The following is a 17,516-nucleotide window of genomic DNA, read 5'->3' as shown; positions in this document are numbered from 1 at the left end:
ATAAGCCCTTCTTTCTTCACGATCTCACTTAGACGGGCTATTTGCTGCATCATAGCAAATTGCGCGCCCGTCGAGCTTGTGGTACGTCTTCAGAAGATCATTCTGGACGTCATCTGAATCAGGAAAACAAATGTTGTCAAAGTATGGGATAAGCAGGTCATTTTCCTTCAGTCGAAAGAGGCGGGCGTCTCGTGTATGCATGCGTCCAGGCTCTTCAAGCATATACTCGGTGCTCGGAGGATTGAGGGCCCACCCCATATTGAATTATGTGGAGATGGTCCGGTGAAAGAGAACCTTACGATCTTCAGTGAATCTCCTCGTACTCCTATGGTTACCTAACGCGTCCACTCCTCGAAGAAATCGATGTCTTCATTTCTGAAGGTCATCTGTCGTGGTAGACAGATTTCCGAGGTCTTAACGACTTCTCCGTGGATGTTTTAAGGCAGTGAGCCCTATTTGTGTTTCATGTAGGCGTCGAAGGTGACCATCACCAGTCGTCGACAGCGTACTCGCTCTTCTTTGCTGAGGCCGTGGTTATTTAGGTCATCCCGCCAGTAGGTGCCGACGACCATCCCTTTAGACAACGGGCCCACAGAAGATTTAGGCGCTCGACGGCGACTGATTTCAACGAAGTGCTAGTGGAAATACCCACCGTAGCACTATGGTGAGTGAATACGATAGCGGGCTTGTCAGGTGGTGTAGACTCGATCATCGGTCTAACCTTCCGTAACACCCATACGAGACATGCGCATGCGACTTCAAGCTCTGTCGGCCAATAATTTTGCTCTGGGCCTGTCAACATCCGACTGAGAAACAGAATCGGCCTCACAGACAGCTGTTAATTTCAACTTCATCGGGAACTTATTAAAATTGTTTATTCCGTCGGACTTTTTGCCTTGGTAGACTTTTTCTTAAGTCGTCTGAACATTTACTTTGTTTTTTTCACCGATTCGGTTACAGTGGCCATGGCTATCTCCGCTACGGCAGCAGCTCTTCGCTTCGGCTGCTTACGAACTGGTTATTTGCTGGAACGAGGATCCGCTGACTTTCGCTTTGGACCCATGATGTCGATGGTGATGAGAGGTATCTTCAATTCTATTCATCTCTTGCAGCCTTCATGATAGTTTGCCTATCTTTCACTTAACGTAAAGTCGCATCGCCTTATTTAGCTGCCTCGCACACACTGGACAGAGACAAATTGAGACAAGTCTCTCTCACTTTCTCCCTACCTCCACAACCTCAAACCCGTCTTTTCTTTCACTTGACCTTGACTTTCACTTGACCTTGACTTTCACTTGATCTTGACTTTCACTTAACCTTGACTTTCACTTAACCTTGACTTTCACTTAACCTTGACTTTCACTTAACCTTGACTTTCACTTAACCTTGACTTTCACTTAACCTTGACTTTCACTTAACCTTGACTTTCACTTAACCTTGACTTTCACTTAACCTTGACTTTCACTTAACCTTGACTTTCACTTAACCTTGACTTTCACTTAACCTTGACTTTCACTTAACCTTGACTTTCACTTAACCTTGACTTTCACTTAACCTTGACTTTCACTTAACCTTGACTTTCACTCAACACAATGGCAAAGCGAAAAAGCTCTGCACAAGCAAGCCCGGCTAATAAGCCAAAAAAGACTGTCGACGCGCCTGAACAGTCGAAGATCGCCGTCTCAGGTGCACTCCACGTTCGGCTGACCAAAGTTGTTGCCCATCCACCAGCAAAGTTCTGGAAGTTGACATAGTGAAGAGAAACCGAATTTACGTCGGGCAATTTCAACTGTCGAGTGCGGCCACCACGGGGCAGCTCGATCACAACGGCATCGTCCCCGTGAGTGAAAAAAAGGTTGGTTGGTCCGGGACTGTCTGAATTTGAAAGAAAGCTTGAAGTAGCAGGTTTTGGGTATCACTTGGTTCTGCATCAACGATGATATCAATGTCCTGAGTCTGATCAGCCGGAAGGATCGTGGCAAAGATCAAAAGATATAGGGAAGGCTCGTCATCCTCGGTCCACCAATGAGGGACGTCGCATATCCGCCGATAAAGCCATAGCGAATATCAGCGCGAGCCAGAGCAGCTGTGGTTTCCTCGGCTGCTAAATCTAGGCAGCGGAAAGGGTTCTGGAGCACCTGTTCTCGGATCTGCTCCATCAATAACGTAAGCTTGTAATTTAGCGCCAGCGAGATTGAAAGAAGGGCATATGAAGGAAGATGGAGAGAAAGCGGCTTCCGAGAAATACGCATTTATTATCGACCTATATAGAGGCATGCAGGATGCAACTCTCCTGGGGGATCAATTGGTCCATGTGCTTAACGCCGGAAGGGATACAACAGCATGTCTGTTGTCTTAGGCATTCTTTCTTCTCGTGTGACAACACGAGGCGCTCGTGAAACTGCACATCGAGATCCAAGATGTCACTAGTGGGTAATCTGAAATGAGTCAGACGACATGAACTATCTTCGTTGCGTGATCAATAAAAGTAAGCTTACTCGGCGCAGGACATATCTTTCATTTCTTTTTCTAGCTACCACTCTTTTCCGTTTCAGCCCAGCGTCTATGGTTCCAACTACCATTCAACGTCCGAATAGCTGCTCGAACAACAGTCCTTCTCATTGGAGGAGACCCGAATGGCAACTCGCCGGTGCTGATACCCCAAAATACGGGCGTGGGATACTCGGTCTACCGCATGCACAGATTAAAGAGCTTCTACGGTGAGGATGCGAACGAGTTCCGGCCTGAAAGGTGGCTTGGTCCATAGCTAGACTGTGTCGGCTGGGGGTTCATGTCCTTCCATGAAGGGCCCAGGACATATCTCGGTCGTAAGTTGATTCGTTCACCGAGGTGTTGAACTAATCACACTGACCAAATATACAGAGTTCGCATTGACCGAAGCTTCATATGCGATCATATGGATCATTCAAATTTCCCGAGGCTCAGATTGCCCCCTGATATACGTGGCCTCCCATCCGGGGAGGAGAAACAGGCTATGATCATTTTGATAATGAGTGATGATTGATGCAAAGTTCTGCTCCAGTAGAAGAGACATGATATGCACAATTGATTATTGAATTAAGAAGTTCAACAAAAAGCGCATATACAAACGGAGCCATCTCAGCTATGTTGGCTTCAGACCAATGGATATAAATGTCTCCCATGGTTAAATCTTGAGGTCTAAACTTATCGAATAGTAAATCCGCCATCAACTCGAATATCCGCCCCATTAATCATACCGCTAGAATCCTGTTCAAAGGTCAGAAACTCACCAAGATCACCATCGCCTTCGAAAACATACCTGGCAAAGAAACAGAACAGAGTCAGCAACTTCTTCGGGAAGCGCAAACTTGCCCGTAGGAATACCCTCCAAAAAAGCATTCCGAACCTTCTCCTCCCCCCAAGCCTTCTTCCCCAGCTCCGTCCACGCAACAGTAGGAGACACTGTATTAGCTGTGATCCCTTTACCACCCCACTCAGAAGCCATACTGCGCGTCAAACCCAGCAATCCAGCCTTGGATGCACAGTACGCGCCATGGCGGTGCAGAGCAGCATGCGCCGCCTGGGAGGATATGCTAACAATCCTTCCTGGGGGCGGCGGGCTCCGTGATGCCGAGGCAGCTTTTGAGGCCGCGAAGTACAGCCGTGCAAATGCTTGTGAGCAGAGCATTGGGCCGTAGAGGTTAGTTGTTAGATGCTTGAGGGTCTCTTCGGGTGGAGTGAGCTCCATGTCGCTGAGAGATACGTAGCCGGCTGTGTTGATGAGGATGCTTGGAAAGGCCCGTCCGGATTCGGGTGATGAGGTTGGTTCTACGATTTCCTTTTCGAGGGAGTTGAAGGCCGACTGGACTGAGTCTGGGGAAGTTATGTCGCATTCGTAGGTGTGGATGTCGTCTAGGCTACTGCTTGCGCCGTAGCCTGATTCCAGGAGCTCATCACGGCGTGCTGCTTCGAATGGGGCGTAAAGAATGGCGAGACGGGCTCCTTGTTGGCGTAGCTTTTGGCCTATGCTGGTTCCCAGACCTCCTTGATGATAGATTAGATATTGGTGTACTGCAAACATATGTCTTGTTCTTACCGAGGCCTCCAGGAAGAATGGCCAGTCTGCGAGTGAATGCCATTGCATATGGAGTCTATCAAGTTTATATTTCGAACTAATTTCTTTAGTTCGAATCTTTTGAATGGGAGAAGACAGTCAAAAGATGAAGGTGTGGAGTTGATTTACCCCATATCTCTATTGAGGGGAACCAAACGCAATCGGAAATGATCGTCAGACGGGCTTGGCATTAGACGAATATCTTTGGCGTCCACAAGGTTGTTCTGCCCTTCATGTTTAAGGGAAAAAGTTCCAATCCCATTGGTTCACATTTTCAGTTTAGGGCAATACTTTAAATACGTTTATCGGATTAGCAAAACTCAATTGATCACAGCTCGAACCAATCAGAATGCACCATCCAGTATATCAACAAACCCTTGTATATACAAAGTTAAGCACTTGGTCAAAGGTACAAGGGTCCATTTGGATTAACATCTACGAGTTTACGAGCGGTTTGCTAAAACTGACCAACTACAAGAACCGAACCGCCAGTCAAGGGGGTCCAGTAGACAGTGGGTCATCCTTGCAGACTAAACTGCCACATCTCACCACCAAGGGGGTGGACATGGCGCAGCAAAGCTTGATAAACCGACATGAACTGCCTTGCAATCAGACAAGGCAATTCAAAGCAGTTGGAAAAGGGTCCGGTATGACAAAGTCATGGCAGGCCCCGCTTCACTGCGAGGAGTGTAACCAGCCCAAGCAATGAATGAGCCAACTGTCAAGACTCACCTGCCAGTAGCAAACCGCATCTACAGCTCAAAAGAGGCAGTCAGCAGTACCGGCCTTGAGATAGCATCCGCAAGGCCAACACTAAAAGAGGAGAAGAGGGATGAAGCAAGCATGTCCTTTCGCTGGTATTGTCCAGATCAAGTTTTAACGGTAATATCTCAGAACGAGGCATGTGCTTTTGGAGAACCAAAAGCACAAAACCTCGAACACCCGTCATGCGCGCTGCATAAAACAAAGATACACTTACCCAGCACATCCCCATATGGATGCCAAATTACCGCCTTTTTTACAGTGTCTCCATAGTAATCGCAATGACTACCAGAGAGCGATTTACCCGTAGAGCTGCCCGATTGCGGCCTAAACCGCGCCCGTCGGGAGACCAGGCTTCTCCTCTTGACCAGCATGGGTTGTCTCGGTATCCGAGTCGACGAACTTGAGGTGGGAGAACCAGATGTCGTTCGACTTGCGCCACCACTCGGCAATTGCAATGATAGTGACGCCGCCCATTATGACGATCGCATAATTGAAGAGGCTGGAGTCCGCGTCGATTTCACTGTTCGAGTACATCGGTGCGCACAGAACAGCGAACGCGAATCCGTTCCACAAGAATGTAACCACAGCAGCGGCCACACCGAAGCGGCCAAGATCCCAGAAACCGGGACGGAAGGTCTTGCGTGTGATGAAAGCACGGCCGACGCCAACCAATCCGTACGCAGCAAGCGAGCCCGCAGCAGAGGTGGAGATCAGACTGGAGAAGGCAACCTGGGACGGGAGCTGGGTGCAAAGCAGAAGCGCAGCGATGGTCGAAATGAAGATTACTGCGTTGTGGGGCTGCTTGGATTTCGAGACCCGCGACAGCACATCGCTGAAGGGGAATACGCCATCGCGGGCCACGGCGAAGACGAGGCGGGAAACCGCAACCAAGGAGATGGAGGTGTTCAGAATGGCGCCGATCATCGCAACAATGGTCGCCACAATATGAGCATGGGGACCGAGCGCCATGGCATACATGTTAATGAACGGCTGGGGCACGCTGGTGTCGTAGAAGGTCTCGATGGGAGGCATGCAGAACAGGAACAGAATGATAATCGGGAAACCGCACAGCGCAGACGCAACTGTTGCCCAGAAGATGCCCTTGGCGGCTGCTTTCTTAGCAGACACGGTCTCTTCTGCGACATGGCCTGATGCATCCTGTCCCACGAGACAGCTTGCAACCATGAACCACGAAAGAACCCAATTCAGTCCAGGACTAGTATTGCCACCGTTGTATTCGGATGTGAACACATATTCAGCTGTCTGGAAACCGTACGTTTTCGACACACCGATAGGAAGCCAGATGAAGTTGAGCAGCATATCGATGATGATCACGGTGACACCAGCGCGGAATACCCAAGAGTACATGCGTGGAGGCAGGAAGTTCAAGGAAGTAGCGATGGCCAAAAAGAGCAGGGAGAAAGCCCATGCGACGGCGCGGGCGCGCACATCAGACGTTTCATAGGGGAAGCTCGTTTGCGGGTCGAAGACCACAACCTCCGAGATCAAGTAGTTGGCAACGCCGAACGAGTCACTGGCCAGGAAAGCTGTCCACGCAACGAGTGTCCACGCAGCAACCAGGAAAGAGACGAACCGTCCGACTTTGCCACCTCCCCAAGATCGGAAAGCCCAGTAGTAGATTGATCCTGCGGCGGGGTAGCTCGAACAGGCTTCAGCGAGACAGGCGGCGGTGATAACGGACAATATGCTACCAGAGACCCAAGAGCTCCATCTGAGACATTGTTAGTTATTTGTTCGAACAACTCCCCGGTAGCCGATATCCGAACACCGGGTACCGAAATGGTTTAACATACATGGCAGTAGGACCACCACCGCTCAGGGCGATATAGAACAATACACGGATACCACCGATAACATTCAGAGCTGAGAAGGAGCATGCGAAGTTATCAAATGTGCCCCAACCACGCGCCAATACGGAGCGGTAGCCAAGCTTGAGGAGGTCGTGATCATCTTCATTAGTCACAGAAACTCCGTCGGAGTCGGAGTTTTGGACCTGATAATCGGTAGTCTGAGCAGCTTGGCTCTTGGCTGTTTCGACAGCAACAGGGTCGATGGATGCCATGATAGATGACATGTTCTGATTTGCACGTCACTTAAAGTCACTTGGACAACCCAATTCTTCGAATCCCTAAAAAAACTTTTCATGAATTAACTTTTTTCCAATATCGCGATATCACGTGGGGCGATCTATTGCTCGAACGGACACCGAGACCGGGGGGTTGTTCGGAGCCATTGACTCATAGGTTTTCTGATGGAATTTGACAGAATTTGGCAATTGGCAGAAATTGGTAGAAACTTTAGAAGGCGCAGAAATTGATTGGTATCATTATCGCAAGGGATGAGATTATGCAGTGAGCCATATTGGAAGTCATGCAGTGCAGCTTACAGGCATGTTTTGTCCAAAGTACTCCGTACGGGGGTTAACGTAGCGGGGTCAAATTGACAGTGTTGCCCCGTGCTCCCTGAGCTTAGTTCCAGGCCTTTGCCAATTTTGAGATATGCTGACCGCTCATTTAACATTGTGTCTACTGAGTATAAAACGTAAATATAACCGTAATAGGAGAACTATTATGAAATAAACACACATTACGGTGTATAAGTAATAAAATAATGTTGAGCGCAGAAATAAGTATTGAATTGACTTATCGTTGATCATCTTCCAATGGCGTGATCGACCAAAAGGGCCCGATCCCGGAGATTACTAGGGTCTGTTGATACTTTGTTAGTACTGTAATTTACATGATCACCAAATAGTTACTTCGGCATTACCCGCATAACTGGTTGAACCCCGGGTATTAAACTGGTACAAGCCATGTTCCATACAATACATTGCCCCTCCATGCTGTAACTCCCCATTGGGATTAGCGTATAGCATTCCCCCTCCATTTATTTTTCGTGCTTTCCCTCCTTTCCCTTCTCTTCTCCTTCTTCATTCTCTCTCAAAGGCTTGGATTTGTGAAAATTCTACCCTTGAGAACTCCCCCCCTTCCTTCTTTTACACACATCCATCAGAATGGTTCAATCATCTGTTCTGGGTTTCCCCCGCATGGGTAAGCTCCGTGACCTCAAGAAGGCCACTGAAGCTTACTGGGGTGGAAAGATCTCCCGTGATGAGCTCCTCGCTGAGGGCAAGCGTCTCCGTCTGGAGCACTGGAAGATCCAGCAGGATGCCGGTGTCGATGTTATTCCTAGCAACGACTTCGCTTTCTACGATCAGGTCCTTGACCACCACCAGCTCTTCGGTACCATCCCCGAGCGTTACTCCAAGTACAACCTCCACGCTCTCGATGAGTACTTCGCCATGGGCCGTGGTCTCCAGAAGGAGGGTGTCGATGTTCCCGCTCTCGAGATGGTGAAGTGGTTCGACTCTAACTACCACTACGTCAAGCCTACTCTCCAGGACAACCAGCAGTACAAGCTCGCTGCTGAGCCCAAGCCCGTTGCTGAGTTCCTTGAGGCCAAGGCTGCTGGCATCACCACCCGTCCCGTCATCCTGGGTCCCGTCTCTTTCCTGACCCTCGCCAAGGCCGACCGTGGCCAGAGCGTCGACCCCATCTCCCAGCTCGACCAGCTCCTTCCCCTCTACGTTGAGCTTCTGTCCCAGCTCAAGGCCGCCGGTGCCGAGGATGTTCAGATTGATGAGCCCGTCCTCGTCTTCGACCTTGCTGAGAAGAACAAGGCTGCCTTCAAGCCCGCTTACGAGAAGCTCGGCAGCCTCGGTGCCAAGGCTCCCCGCATCACCCTTGCCACCTACTTCGGTGACATCGTCCACAACATTGATGTCCTCGCCAACCTCCAGAACCTTCACTCCATCCACGTCGACCTGGTCCGCAACCCCGAGCAGCTCGACACTGTCGTCGCCGCTCTCGGCCCCAAGCAGGTCCTCTCCGCTGGTGTCGTTGACGGCCGTAACATCTGGAAGACCAACTTCAAGGCCGCCATCGAGAAGGTCGAGAACGCCATCCAGAAGCTCGGCAAGGAGCGTGTCATTGTTGCCACCTCCAGCTCCCTCCTTCACGTCCCCCACACCCTCGCCAGCGAGAAGACCCTCGATGCTGAGGTCCGTGACTGGTTCTCCTTCGCTGTTGAGAAGGCCACTGAGGTCACTGTGATCGCCAAGGCTGTCACCGAGGGCCCCGCCGCCGTCAAGGAGCAGCTCGAGGCCAACGCCAAGTCTGTCCAGGCTCGTGCTTCATCTGCCCGCACCAACGACCCCGCCGTCAAGGCCCGCCAGGCCGCCGTCACTGATGACATGCACAACCGTCGCTCTGAGTTCCCCCAGCGTCTCGCTGAGCAGACCAAGACCCTCAAGCTCCCTCTCTTCCCCACCACCACCATTGGTTCCTTCCCCCAGACCAAGGAGATCCGTATCCAGCGTAACAAGTTCACCAAGGGCGAGATCACCCCCGAGGAGTACGAGAAGTTCATTGAGAGCGAGATCCGTGATGTCATCAAGATCCAGGAGGAGCTTGACCTCGATGTCTTCGTCCACGGAGAGCCCGAGCGTAACGACATGGTGCAGTACTTCGGTGAGCGCCTCACTGGTTACGTCTTCACCACCCACGCCTGGGTTCAGTCTTACGGCTCCCGTTGCGTGCGTCCCCCTATCATTGTCGGTGACATCTCCCGTCCCGCTGCCATGACCGTCAAGGAGTCCAAGTACGCTGCCTCCGTGTCTCCCAAGCCCATGAAGGGCATGCTCACTGGTCCCATCACCTGTCTTCGCTGGTCTTTCCCCCGTGACGATGTCCACCAGTCCATCCAGGCTCAGCAGCTCGCCCTCGCCATCCGTGACGAGGTTGTTGACCTCGAGGCCGCCGGCATCCAGGTCATCCAGGTCGATGAGCCTGCTCTCCGTGAGGGTCTTCCCCTCCGCTCTGGCTCCGAGCGCGTCGCCTACCTGAAGTGGGCCGTCGACTCCTTCAAGCTGTCCACCGCCGGTGTCACCGACGGCACTCAGATCCACTCTCACTTCTGCTACTCGGAGTTCCAGGACTTCTTCCACGCCATTGCCGCTCTCGATGCCGATGTTCTCTCCATTGAGAACTCCAAGTCCGATGCCAAGCTGCTTCGCGTCTTTGTTGACGAGAAGTACCCCCGTCACATCGGCCCTGGTGTCTACGACATCCACTCTCCCCGTGTCCCCACCGAGGATGAGATCAAGGTCCGCATCGAGGAGATGCTCCAGTACCTCACTCCTGAGCAGCTGAACATCAACCCCGACTGTGGTCTTAAGACCCGTGGCTGGCCCGAGACCAAGGCCGCCCTGACCAACATGGTCAACGCTGCCAAGTTCTTCCGCCAGAAGTACGCGCAGTAAATGCATTCAACTATACATTATTTTAATGAGGAGGTGACAATCAACCTGTCACCTCGGGATTGAGGAGTTTTGTTTTCTGATGAGTTACGACGATGATACCAAAAGTTCAACATATGGGTTTCAACGGTTTCTAGAGGATACCAAAAGCGGGCCTGGAGTTTCAACATGACTGACGATTTCAAATTGGCACCACTTGCATCACAGCCTACTGCCGCTGTGGAGCTGGGTGGTGTTGGTTTTACTATTTCAACATTGTGTGGTTTTCCACATGCGCGAGGTCTACAACCTTGCTTGACTGGATTTGCATTGCCAAATCCGGTCTACTGTTTCTATGATCGTATAGAACCAGCTGTCAATATTATTATTCCACATTACTCTACTTCTTTTCGTAACAACAGCGTAATAGTGCTTGAGCAATGCACCGCCGTAGTTTCTCGTCTCTCTTATTTGCTCTATTAACACCCAGCTGTGAATTTTTTGAGCCTGGGAACATTCTGGCAACCCGATCCCCAGACTAGTGCGAGCGGGTATAGGTCAGCCCACACGATCGCCCGGCGGATGGTCGCTTTCCGGGCCGCTCTGGTCAGGGTCCGGGGCTTCCTCGCGGCGTCACTTTTTTACGCATTGCCCACCCTAGATTTCATTTCTCGGGCCCAGGATTGGTAGAAAAAGACGGAAGAACCACCAGAAAACGTAGCAACGTCGGTTATTACCGACGGCTCTAAATTAGCACTAAACCTTGCATGTATTTATTTCACTGCGAAACTTTGCTATCTCTTTAATAGCCCACTTACATCTTTTTCCATTCCCCTCAATATAAACACTTTCTCAATATGGCAGACTCTACTCCCACTCAGCAGCCAGTGAGAATCGGCACCCGTCGATCAAACCTAGCCATCGTCCAAGCGGAGGGCATCCGCGATAATTTAAAGAAAATTGCACCACACCGATCCTATGAAATCGTCTCCCTGCACACACTAGGTGACCGAGACAAATCAACAGCACTATACGACTTCAACGCCAAGAGTCTCTGGACAACCGAGCTAGAGGAAAAGCTCGTATCCGGCGAATTGGACGTAATCGTGCACTGCCTGAAAGGTCAACAAACCTAACCCCACCCCTCCGCATCCAAACTAACAGCCCCAGATATGCCAACCACACTCCCAGACACCTGCGAGCTGGCCGCAATCCCGCCGCGCGACAACCCCCAAGATGCACTGATCGTCAAGTCCGGGCTGCCCTACACAAGCCTGAAAGACCTCCCCGCAGGCGCAGTAGTAGGCACATCGTCAGTGCGGCGATCGGCGCAGCTCCGCCGTCTGTACCCAGGTCTCCGCTTTGCGAATATGCGCGGGAATGTGGACACTCGAATGGCGAAAGTCGATAACCCAGAGAGCGAGTACACGTGCATGATCATGTCTGCGGCGGGACTTGAGCGTCTCGGATTGGAGGGGCGGATCAATCAGTATCTGCGGTCTAGGGACGGGGGTATTTTTCATGCTGTTGGGCAGGGTGCTTTGGGGTTGGAGATTCGGAAGGGTGATGAGGGAATGAGGGAATTACTTGATGGGTTGGGTGATGAGAGGTCGACGCTTGCTTGTCTTGCTGAGAGGGCGCTTATGAGGGCGCTGGAGGGTGGTTGCAGTGTTCCTATTGGGGTTGAGACGGAGTGGGTTGAGTCTGGGGATTTGAGAATGGCTGCTATTGTTGTTAGCTTGGATGGGACCCAGAGCGTCGATGATGTTGTTGAGGTGCCGGTGAGGAGTGAGGATGAGGCTACGGCGCTTGGGGAGGACATGGCCAAGAGGTTGATTGGGGCTGGGGCTGAGGCTATTCTTAAGGATATCAATCGTAATCGGCCGGCCAAGGATTGATAAATGGATTATTATGGACCTTGTGGAGTATCTATTCTGGGGTTAAATGGAATGTTAGACAAGAAAAAGATTGGATTGTTCCAAAGACGAAGAGCTGTTCTTCTATACAACTTGAGAACAACGATCGTGCAGAATTGGACGAACATTACATTGCCCTTTACAATATAGTTTACTCTAGGGTTCAAGGATGCGTGATGGTTAACAAACAGGTTTGTTCGCCCCTCTCCTCCGGGGTTAACCCTAGTACCTTCGGCAAGGTAAAGCAAGAGGCTGATTTCCATACTCGACACCTCAGAGATACAGTTTCTTTGAGGGAGCCACAGTGTCCCCAGAATGATGTGAGAAACCGAGATTCGTCATCTTTCTTATAATCTCCAAATACCCTGTTCGCGCCCTCAAACTGATTAATCAGGAGCTGAAGCTCGTCATCCACGTGGTCGCCACCACGACCAAATTTTGCCCAGGTATCGATATCAGGTAAAGTGATAAGATGCATGTTGAGTGCTTTGTGGTGAAAGAGTGTTGAAGTTTGTATTAGGCTCTCTTTCCCTGTGTAATAGCCCCGCCTTGGCCCCAAAGGCGGGTGAGCTAAGGCCGATTTTGCCTCAAATTGTCTCCTAGTCTTCTCTTCGAGTCTGCAGTGGAAGGTTCAAACTAAGAAGGTCGTCAATGTGTAAGTAACAAATTAGAAAATTCGTGAACTTAAGATGACCTTCAATTTGTGTCTGTAGAGACAGCCTCAACAATAACAGCACACAACCAAGAGATATTTCCGCTGGGGGTCTTGAAGGACTCTGCTTATATTTGATTTACACATGAGACCTTAGCCACCACCCGAGTTCAGCCCCCAGTTTTCCTTCCTGGTCATACATAACCAGATGTCCCGCCTCTTCAATGCGAACAACACGCTGGGCATTCAACTTCTCCTTCAAACGCTCCGCCGTCTCCACAGGAATCCATTGATCTTCTGTTCCCCAGATAATCTGCACCGGCATCCTCTGTCCAACTTCCGGGTATCTCCTCTCAACCTCATCAGTGCTCCGGCTATTTGCTTGAATCATTTGTCGAACGAAGCCCCGTCTTCCTTCATCGGTAGAAATCCATGGACTCTTCAACATATTCATCGTTTCTTTGCTGAGTTCTTTAAATGCTGCATCCCGAATATAAGCTTCGACCACTCCTTCGAAGACCGGGCCCGTCAACGCAGTGAAAACACCCTCATTCTCTGCTACCAATTTGAACAAGGTCTGTCCAAATGGCCCAATTGCAACGACATTGATCAGGCACAAGCTTGCAAAGTCACAACCGTGTATGAGATGAGCCCGTAAACTCATTAAACCACCATGGTCATGCGCAATCACATGTGCCTTGACTGCTGGTGCCCAATTTTGCGACCAGAATTCATAGAGCGCAGCGAAGACTTCGCTCTGTTGAGCGAGATCTGCATCCAAGGCAAGCTTTTTGCTAATGAGGCCCGCTTTCTGTGCTGTAGGAAGTGGCTCGCCAAGGGGGCTTTCGCCGAATCCAGGGTTGTCGAATATGTAGACGTGGAAGTAGTTTGCAAAGGTCTGCGCGAGGGTGTGCCAGACGCGTGAGGACCATGGAGTACCATGGATAAAAATCAGCGGTGGTGAGGTTGGACTGCCAAGGGATGTCCAGCGAATCTGGTATGCATGGGTGGTGGTGGAATGGTGGAAGGTTTGAGTGAGGTTGGAGGCGGATAAAGACATTCTCAAGGCGATGACCGGAATTGTATTTAATCAAACAAGTAAATTATTGGAAGAAAAGGAGATCATATTGAGTATCTAGACTTTTTATGCCAAAGAGGTGTGTCTATATGGTGGTGGCTTGTGATTGGTCACATTGAAAGCAACAAGTATATGCACGATGATGAGATGATGATGTTCCCTATTTTATCTAATCCAGAAAAATACTAGGCCAAGTAAAACACCATATTCAGAATTCAGTTAAATAAGTCAACCCACAGAGTTGTGCTAACTTTAGTCAAGATTCCTGTCTCTCTGTTTTCACTCAATTGTTCATTCAACTTCGATTTCCTCTGCTCCATCTTTAGAAACACTTGCAGAACAATGCTCTCAATCTCATATCTTGCATGGACATTCAAAAATAAATATATACATGCGCAATTTCGAACCTAGTTAGGTCCCAAGTATGTTCCGACATATTTCGACATGTCACCGCAGACACTCACATCCTCATAGTTCAGACCGAAGCCCTTAATCTCAGCAATAGTTCGGAAATAAGAGTCTGGCTGATTCTTGACCTCGACAAAACCGAAGACTTCATCAGCTCCTGACTTGGTATATCTGTACCATTGGCGGGAAAGCTCGATTGAGGCCTGGTCAACGAAAGCACTGTCAAGGACATTGCTCGCAACCTTGTGGAACGCAATCTTGAATCCCTTGCCATCAAATCGCTTGTGGTTGCGAGAAGCATTGGTTCCGTTGCTTGAAAATCCATCGTGCGAAAGGTGCAGCTGACCCATTCCGTTGTCCCAATGATGGAGCGCAAAGTCATGGCCTTCGGTCTCATTCTGGAATCTGAGGTTCTTGATCACAATGGAAGAGGCCAATGCTGGCTGGTTGTCGCGTTTGACTTCACCAGCAGGGAGGGCAAGCTTGTGGACAGAGTCAAAGCTATAGATATCCTGGCTGAGTAGATCAATCATGTTAGAGTAATGATCATTGCCCTCAATCGAGCGGCGGCCGCTATTTCTCATCGCGGCGTGGTAGGCGTCTACTCCCGCTGCGATATCGACCTTGTGGCTCAGACTCAAGAGCATGTGGAAACCCAATCTGACATAGTTGGTATATCTTGCGCATTTCTCATAACCTTCGCCATGACAGACCATAGAAACAAAATCCGTTATGGTATCGACATAAGCAACACTGCATCATCATTCAAGATAAATGTTAGTTTTGAGGTATAAAGCCAGTGAACAGGATAAACCAAAGGTAACACGTACGCGGCCTGAGCAGTAATAGTAGCAGCAACTCCTATCACCACAGCTTTACACTGTCGCAGTACATCTCTTTGCTCAAGCCCGGCTTGCGCGAGGCCTTCAATATGGGGAGTTTGATTGGCAACTTGCAGCTCGTGACTGATTGCACTGATTTCATGTTCGTTGGATGTGACTACTGTGTTGGCAGTAGGAGCAGCTAAAGCAACAGAGTTGAGAGCAAGCAAAGGAAGAATAGTTGAAAGAACCTTCATGTTGCAGATCTTTGAGGAGGTAGGGAATTGGAAGTGGAAAGAACAATGCTTGATGAGGATGTAACGGAGGAAGAGACACATATATTTTATACCTTTCGATCTATTGCACTGATGATTCTCTAAATTTGATTTCCATATCGTGTTGGGTAGAGCAGTTTCCACTTGTCTCTGTCGTATACTTGGTTTTGTCCAATAATCGTGTAGAGCACACCAATATCGAGCCTGGATCCTGAAAAATCCCTCATATCGAAAGCCTCATGCAAGCTAAAATCAGTCATTATATTGGATATTGGGGTCCATTTACAGTCATCTACCGATTTAGAAATGGGATATCATCAGATGGGTACCGAAAAGATTGCGTTTAAGCAAATTTCATGCTAACATCCGGCCAGGCGAAGCACTAATGCGCATCCACACTCAGTTGATTGGATCAGTTCCTGCTTCGGGGGCCGTGTTGTGGGCATAGAAGTTTCATTTTCTGTGACGGGGGGATGGAGGGGCAAGGCTGTGCGGGATAATTGCTGATGCAACGTACATAGCTTATACATGGCTAGTGTCAATGGGTGTTCTGTCTTTGAGACGTTGGTTTTGTTTAGTCACTCTGCTGAGCAGGCTACATGCAAAATTGGTTGGGCTTGTAAGGCCTGACTAAAGGACGAATGGTTGAAAGCGGTGCCGAGATATGCTTTACATTGTAGGTAGTTAAGCGTGGTTGTGGGTACCTTATAGAACCAGGGACGATATTGTGGGGCGCTGAAGGGCCCCGTCTAGTGTATACGCGACCCTTTGGGCATTCGATCAGCCTATTCTGGTGAACGATGATGTGGTTTCAAGTGGGTAACAACCCGAAATATCAATTTCGGTGTACCACGAATTCATAGAACGTGCACAGTGTAAAAGACGGGAAGCATAAATCACTCGGCAACAGTTAGATCAAATTTGCAGAGATTAGAAACTTCGCACCGGAGTAACGAGAAGATGCTGTTTTATTGTCTTGCCTTCCATATGGTCCCATGCCAGGATGAGCATGAATTTTTCTCATTGCATACATTAATCGTGCCGTAACTCCGGGGGCCACAATACCGCCCCCTATATTGAGCTTAACCCAAAGTGGACAGAATCGCGAGGGCATAAATCTAGATAAGAGCCCCTGAGTGGACAATCTCTCATTGTCTATGAGTGGCTGAAATGCATAAAAAATAGCCTACAGGTGGGACTAAGCCCGCTGCGAGATCATGCCTCTTGGCACGATATTGGCTTGCTTGGGGCGGTCTTTCCCGGAAGCTTAGCGTGGCCCCTGGGTGGGGGCTAAACTCGCTACGGGCTGCTCAATTTTAGTTGCCTAAATTTTCACGAGGCTTGATACTATCTTCTGGGCATTTTGGCCCCCAAGTTCGTCCCACTACCGGAGCTTGATGTATCAAGAGCTGTGCGGGTGCCAATTTTCAAAATGTCTCAAATTCTTGGTCTTCCTTATTTTTCCAACCCTCTACTGTTCTGTGGGGCTGAGGGCAGAGCAGCTAGTCTCAGGGTCTTACCGTGGTCCATTTGGTATATTCCAAATCAATAGCACACTGGTAGGCTGAGTTATGCGGTGTGTGGGGAATAATATAAAATGTTATACAATATAGGGTGGAGATGCGTTTTTCCTCCCATCTGCACTTCCCCCTTCCCATTCTCCAATCTCCAATACCAACACCTGCCTATCTTCAAAACAGCTGCAAAAATCCGGTGCACTTCGTAAATTTCGAGGTGATTCTTACACTATGGACCTAAAACACACTTCCTCTTCCAATGAAATATTGGCCTTGTCTCAACGAGAGGATGCTATAACTGCGGACCCCAACTTTGGTTATCCCGAACGCGTGCTAGAAAAGCTTGGTTTCTACACCAATAAACCTATGTATAGTCATACGACATGATACTATAACGAGCACAACTGACACGGTATTCTCCAGGTTCGTGATCTCTTGGGTGGCATTCTTTTTTATGTATTTCTTTGCGTGTCGCAAATTCTGTGATGAAGACACGTGCCATAGACACGTCGCACGCATCGTGTCCTTCTGTGCACTTCTGGTTTTGATCACGGTAACTTTGAGGTACTATCGAAGTGTACGATATGTGATGAAAACCTACGAGGAAAGGCAACAAAAGGGAGAGGATAAGGCAACAAGTTCCTCAGGCTGAGAACGGGAAAGATTACCGC

The 17,516-nt window shown here is 49.5% G+C and overlaps 9 protein-coding genes across 9 annotated transcripts; 3 read left to right on the top strand and 6 right to left on the bottom strand.

Annotated features, from left to right (window-relative positions):
* Window positions 1–24: 24 nt before the first annotated feature.
* On the bottom strand, window positions 25–258 carry N7529_000522 (uncharacterized protein; the record flags this gene model as incomplete). The annotated part of the gene is made up of 1 exon (XM_057236053.1): window positions 25–258. One exon carries the CDS (start codon window positions 256–258, stop codon window positions 25–27), a length of 234 nt encoding a protein of 77 aa, XP_057102856.1.
* A 1,309-nt stretch (window positions 259–1,567) lies between these two features.
* Window positions 1,568–2,159, bottom strand: N7529_000521 (uncharacterized protein; the record flags this gene model as incomplete). The annotated part of the gene is made up of 2 exons (XM_057236052.1): window positions 1,568–1,875; window positions 2,024–2,159. The coding sequence occupies 2 exons, from the start codon at window positions 2,157–2,159 to the stop codon at window positions 1,568–1,570; spliced, it is 444 nt and encodes a 147-aa protein (XP_057102855.1).
* Window positions 2,160–2,420: 261 nt separating this feature from the next.
* On the top strand, window positions 2,421–2,767 carry N7529_000520 (Cytochrome P450 E-class CYP52; the record flags this gene model as incomplete). Its single annotated transcript, XM_057236051.1, has 2 exons — window positions 2,421–2,429; window positions 2,534–2,767. The coding sequence occupies 2 exons, from the start codon at window positions 2,421–2,423 to the stop codon at window positions 2,765–2,767; spliced, it is 243 nt and encodes an 80-aa protein (XP_057102854.1).
* Window positions 2,768–3,186: 419 nt separating this feature from the next.
* Window positions 3,187–4,121, bottom strand: N7529_000519 (putative short-chain dehydrogenase/reductase; the record flags this gene model as incomplete). The annotated part of the gene is made up of 3 exons (XM_057236050.1): window positions 3,187–3,249; window positions 3,302–4,026; window positions 4,079–4,121. 3 exons carry the CDS (start codon window positions 4,119–4,121, stop codon window positions 3,187–3,189), a joined length of 831 nt encoding a protein of 276 aa, XP_057102853.1.
* A 1,064-nt stretch (window positions 4,122–5,185) lies between these two features.
* N7529_000518 (uncharacterized protein) lies at window positions 5,186–6,944 on the bottom strand (the record flags this gene model as incomplete). The annotated part of the gene is made up of 2 exons (XM_057236049.1): window positions 5,186–6,593; window positions 6,676–6,944. 2 exons carry the CDS (start codon window positions 6,942–6,944, stop codon window positions 5,186–5,188), a joined length of 1,677 nt encoding a protein of 558 aa, XP_057102852.1.
* Window positions 6,945–7,895: 951 nt separating this feature from the next.
* N7529_000517 (5-methyltetrahydropteroyltriglutamate--homocysteine S-methyltransferase) lies at window positions 7,896–10,202 on the top strand (the record flags this gene model as incomplete). Its single annotated transcript, XM_057236048.1, has 1 exon — window positions 7,896–10,202. The coding sequence occupies one exon, from the start codon at window positions 7,896–7,898 to the stop codon at window positions 10,200–10,202; it is 2,307 nt and encodes a 768-aa protein (XP_057102851.1).
* An 833-nt stretch (window positions 10,203–11,035) lies between these two features.
* Window positions 11,036–12,076, top strand: N7529_000516 (porphobilinogen deaminase; the record flags this gene model as incomplete). The annotated part of the gene is made up of 2 exons (XM_057236047.1): window positions 11,036–11,300; window positions 11,349–12,076. 2 exons carry the CDS (start codon window positions 11,036–11,038, stop codon window positions 12,074–12,076), a joined length of 993 nt encoding a protein of 330 aa, XP_057102850.1.
* An 809-nt stretch (window positions 12,077–12,885) lies between these two features.
* N7529_000515 (alpha/beta fold hydrolase) lies at window positions 12,886–13,806 on the bottom strand (the record flags this gene model as incomplete). The annotated part of the gene is made up of 1 exon (XM_057236046.1): window positions 12,886–13,806. One exon carries the CDS (start codon window positions 13,804–13,806, stop codon window positions 12,886–12,888), a length of 921 nt encoding a protein of 306 aa, XP_057102849.1.
* A 425-nt stretch (window positions 13,807–14,231) lies between these two features.
* Window positions 14,232–15,310, bottom strand: N7529_000514 (uncharacterized protein; the record flags this gene model as incomplete). The annotated part of the gene is made up of 2 exons (XM_057236045.1): window positions 14,232–14,985; window positions 15,063–15,310. 2 exons carry the CDS (start codon window positions 15,308–15,310, stop codon window positions 14,232–14,234), a joined length of 1,002 nt encoding a protein of 333 aa, XP_057102848.1.
* Between the last annotated feature and the right edge of the window lie 2,206 nt (window positions 15,311–17,516).

Source organism: Penicillium soppii (genome assembly GCF_028829465.1).
Source record: "Penicillium soppii strain IBT 18220 chromosome Unknown utg000001l, whole genome shotgun sequence".
Lineage (NCBI taxonomy): Eukaryota > Fungi > Ascomycota > Eurotiomycetes > Eurotiales > Aspergillaceae > Penicillium > Penicillium soppii.
This window is presented reverse-complemented; position numbering and strand designations above follow the sequence as displayed.